Below are 5,000 nucleotides of genomic sequence, written 5' to 3'. Positions count from 1 at the left end.
AGACAAATTTGGGATGAACTGTCGATAAAAATTAACAGAACCTAAAAAGCTTCTTAACAACTTCTTAGTTTTTGGAATTTGAATTTGTTGCAAAGATAAAATTTTATCATTCAGGGGTCTGATTATATTATTACCTACTTCAAAACCCAAATATTTAACTTTCTCATAACAAAAATGACATTTTGATGGACGGGCTGTAAGACCATGATCTCTCAATCTTCGAAGTACCTCACTCAAGGTTTCCAAATGTTCCTGGAAAGTATTAGACATCACAAATATGTTATCAAAATAGATAGAGATATGATTCATTCCCTGAAAGATTTTCTTCATCAATCTAACGTAGGTGGCACATGCAGTAACCAGTCCAAAGGGTAGCCTCTTATATTGCATTAAACCACGGTAAGTAGGGAAAGCCGTTAGAGGTCTTGCATTAGGGTCCAACATAACCTGATGATAGGCTTTTGTGATATCCAATTCTGTAATAAAAGACATATTACGAAATTTAAATAAATCTTCATCAATTGAGGGCATAGGTTCAGAATCGAACTTTGTTACTGAATTGAGTGCACGAAAATCTAGTGCTAACCTGAATGTGTTGTCAGGTTTCTTTATCATGACAATAGGATTACAATAATCAGACTTACTTTCTTCAATTATCCCAAGTTTCAGTAATTTATCTACTTCTTTACATACTTCCTCCTTAAGATGGGCTGGTACTGGGTACATTTTCTTTCGAATAGGCTCTGTTGACGTTAATTCAATCTTATGCATTATGGTAGAAGTACAACCTGGTATCTCCGAGAAGACTTCTGAAAAATTATCCAGTACTTCTTCTAGTTTCCCTTTTTGTTCTGGAGTTAAAGTTGGACAGATATCTAATTCAGAAGTTATTTCTTCTTCAACACAAGGTATAGGATCTTCGATGTCTTCGCTCAAAACTATTACATGAGAGGTTACACAGCAATAATCTGAAATTGAACTATTCAGATTTTCATCAGCCACTGATAACACATTCTGTGACCTGTAAAAATATGCCTTCAGCAAGTTAACATGAAATGTTTTTGGCTTACCTTTCACATCGATTATGTAATCAACACTATTGAGTTTCCGCAGAACTTTAAATGGTCCTTGCCATTCAACTAACAACTTGTTGTGTTCTGTTGGCAGTAATAGTAACACCTCATCATTGACTTTAAACTGCCTACGAGTACTTTTCTTGTCAAAGTACGTACTGTAGATTTCCATTGAAGTCTTTATATTTTCCTGGGCTATTTTTGAAGTTTCCTCTAGCCTGTTTCTAAGATCAAAAAGAAAAGAATAAACATTTTGGGTATCATTAGAAAGGCCAGTATTAGTCCATATCTCATTCAATATTAGTAGAGGTCCCCTTACTTGGTATCCATAAAGGAGTTCAAATGGGGAAAAACCAAGGGTGTCAGAAGGAATCTCTCTCATAGCAAACAGGGCACAAGGTAGATATCTATGCCATTCTCTAGGTTGCAAATGACACAATTTCTTCAATATAGATTTGAGAACAGAGTGTTGCCTTTCACAACGACCATTGCCAGCTGGATGATACGGAGTAGTAAACAATGGTTTTACTCCCAGCATTTGGTACACATGTTCCATAAGTTCTGATGTGAACTGCTTTCCTCTATCAGATATTATTTCCTTTGGTATTCCTACCCTAGAAAATATTTGCATAAGAGCATCTGCAACATCAACAGTGGTTATGGTCTTCATAGGAATTGCTTCAGGAAATCCTGTAGCATAATCAATCATTGTTAAAATAAACCTGTGACCTTCAGATGTGCTTGGATTCAGTGGACCCACTATGTCAATTCCTACTCTGCTAAAAGGAATGGAAACTACTGGCATTTTTACCATAGAGACCCTTTTATGTCTACCTTTACTTGTGTTCCTCTGACAGTTATCGCAAGATCTACAATATGCATACACATCTGTACACATTCCTGGCCAGAAATATAATTCTCTGATTTTTTTTAGGGTTTTGCGATGACTAAAGTGTCCTGCCACAGGTAAATCATGAGCCAATTTAAGAACAACCTTTCTAAGTTTAAGAGGAACAACTAAATAAAATTTATTGGCAATTCTTGAATTGTTTGCATTTATAATTTCCTTATACAAAACTTCATTTCTCCGTACATACCTGTACTCCACTTTTGAGTTTTTTGTTATGGTGTTGGCTTGACAGTCTTTCCTGATAGATTCCAGGGTGGCACATTCATTTTGCAATTTTATAAAGTCAATAGGAGTAGTCTCAAGGGCTTCTACATCAGGAAAAACTAATGGGTGAACAACTTTCCTTGAAGCTGAACGAGTTGTTATATTGACGTGTTCAATAGCTTTACCTTTTTCTGTAGGCAGATGGTTTCTTCGAGGTTCCTCATCAATGGAGTTCAAAGGGGGGCAGTCTCCATCTTCAGGAAAAAGAGCACCTTCAATGTTACCTAAAAGTACTGTACAAAACTTAATTGGGGCAATAATAGCATTAACCTTTCCAGTAAACCATTTACATCCAATATAAACTGGTAACACTGGAAAAACATTTTCCCTTCCTAGATAATCGATTAATGATGATTTTGGCAATTCCCTCTCATTCAAGTTAGGAAACAGGTCTTTGGATACAATACATGTAGAACAGCCAGTATCACGTAAAATGGTAGAAACACGAGAACCATTAACCACACCATGAGTAAATGGAGCTCTAGAGTGAGTTTCTTTAGAAGCATAGCGACCAACCTTATTTGATCCTGCTTTGTTCGATGAAGTGCCAGGAGTAGAAGTCATTGCAGCTTTACCTTTAGGACAGGATCGTGCCATGTGTCCTGCTTCACCACAAACATAGCAAAGTGGTGTTGGCCTTTGGGTGACAACTGGAGATGGTTTAGGATTTGGACTTTTCTTTTGGGTCTGCTTATCCCCAGGATAACATCTATGTGCACCTGCAAATCTGTCTGCTGCTTCGGCAACATCTTTAGCTTTCCATAATTCCTGCTCCTTAATAAAAAGTCTGATGTCATGTGGTAAGACAGTGAGAAATTGATCAACAACAATAAATTCTCTTAAGTTTTCAAAAGAATCATCAACATCACTTGAATGAAACCAATAATCAAAGTGTCTAAAAAGTTGAGTCATAAATTGAGAAAAATTAATCTTCGAGCTCATCTTAGCAAATCTGAATTCTTTACGGTACTGTTCAGGGGTCCTCTTAAAAGCCCTTAAAACAGCAGCTTTTAAACTTACATAATCTGCAATTTCTTCTTCAGAAAGGGTAGAATAAATATTTAAAGCAGTGCCCGAAAACAATAACGCCAAACGGGTAGCCCACTCACTAACAGGCCACTCACATAAGGAAGCAACACTTTCAAATCTTATTATGTAAGCAGTTATGTCCTCATCTTCATTATAAGGAAGAAGTCTTGGTGGTTTAATACCACTTACCTTAGGAGCAGTACTTTCCTGAATACCATCATCAATTCTTTGTTTATCAAGAGCTAGCTTTGCTTCCTCAAGCGCTAATCTTCTTTCTTCTAAACTTCTATCAATTTCATATTTCCTAAGTTCTCGTTCTTTAGCCCTTTCTTCTCGTTCTTGTCTCTCCTTTTCTTTCTTTTCTTCTCGTTCTTGTCTCTCCTTTTCTTTCTTTTCTTCTCGTTCTTGTCTCTCTTGTTCCTTGTTTTCTTCTCTTTGTAATCCTGCTTCATATTTTCTTGTTGCCCATTCACCAAGTCCATTTCCTTCCAAACCAATTCTTCTTCCTTGCTCGATCCAATAGGAAAACTGTAATTCAGACATTGTATGAAACTAGAGCAAACAGTTACAATTAAACTAGCGTGTTGCCAAGGACAGTAACAAGTCTTGATTTTATGGTGGAACCTAAAAAAAAAATATAAAGAAGGCTCAATTAGACCATAAAATATACTTCCAGTCCACACACTAACAGTCAAAATACTAAAGAGCTTTCAACTACTTAGAACTCACTTTTCTTGAATGCTAACACGCATTAAGAAACAAGGGTCAGCATTTGCTGGACTCCTCAACTAGGGTAACTCGTGGAATTTACTATGGCTCCAACACTATCATGCTTGGCGTAATTCCTGTCCCCTCTAGGCAATTACGATAGTCAAACTCCTTCACCCTTAAAGTCACTTAAAGATTTGTTCACAGAGGCTGTACTATATTGAGCATGCGCAACAAACTCTTACTCACCCCGCAAAATATACATGTGATAATGTCAAAGTGAATTTCACCTTGATTCCCACAACATATGCAGTATTATCCTGGCATGGTCGCCAATATGTAAAGGATATTTCCAATATATCCTTATCAGATTCTTTTAATGATGTTTATAGCATGATAATACCTCATAATATTGTGAAAATACAAGGGAGAAAATCAAATAGAGATAAGCTTACCAATATTATATTTATCAATAATATTTAAAGTTACATACAACTAGGGTTCCATATAAATAAGATAGAAATTACGAGAAATTATGAATGTTGATTAAATACAAAACAATATAAATATAATTATTAAATTAACAAGAATAACAAATTCAAACAAGAATGAAGAACCCAACTATGAAATTACAGTTATGAAACAACCTCATTATTACTAGTTGCCCAATACTCTTTGAAGCAATTCAGTCAAATAATTCACGTCACAATAATATATAATAAAAGTTACGATAACAAGCACCAAATAGTAAAATAATAGCCAAAATATAACTAAAGATGCAAAATCAAAACAGAAAAATAAACATTAATATTAGTCACATTTATCACTGAATATTTGTCTCTCAAGAAATTAAACAGAGAAAAGCGATGTATACTACTATTCTCCTGTAGTACCGAGGAACATACACTAAGTCTTTCTCCTGCACAATTCCATTGGAAGTTAGGGTTAGGAAAAGCAGACTTTTCCTTCACTTTTTGACTTTCTCTTAAAATGTAACAATTCTTCCAAGAACAAAA

At 35.4% G+C, this 5,000-nt stretch overlaps 1 protein-coding gene across 2 annotated transcripts in view; it reads right to left on the bottom strand.

The window, feature by feature from the left end:
* The window catches only part of LOC137655740 (uncharacterized), a 5,110-nt gene extending 766 nt beyond the window's left edge, over positions 1-4,344 (bottom strand). Inside the window, exons 1-2 of one of the 2 annotated variants that reach the window (XM_068389794.1) lie at positions 3,466-3,629; positions 1-3,034 (exon numbers count right to left, since the gene is read on the bottom strand). The exon at positions 1-3,034 is cut by the window's left edge and continues 766 nt beyond it. In XM_068389794.1, coding sequence (XP_068245895.1) covers positions 1-3,034; positions 3,466-3,497 — 3,066 coding nt within the window. In that variant the 5' untranslated portion in view covers positions 3,498-3,629. The other variant, XM_068389793.1, reaches the window with a different exon arrangement.
* Positions 4,345-5,000: the final 656 nt, after the last annotated feature.

Source organism: Palaemon carinicauda, chromosome 16 (assembly GCF_036898095.1).
Source record: "Palaemon carinicauda isolate YSFRI2023 chromosome 16, ASM3689809v2, whole genome shotgun sequence".
Lineage (NCBI taxonomy): Eukaryota > Metazoa > Arthropoda > Malacostraca > Decapoda > Palaemonidae > Palaemon > Palaemon carinicauda.
The sequence above is the reverse complement of the archived record's forward strand: the minus strand, read 5'-3'. Positions and strand labels throughout refer to the sequence as shown.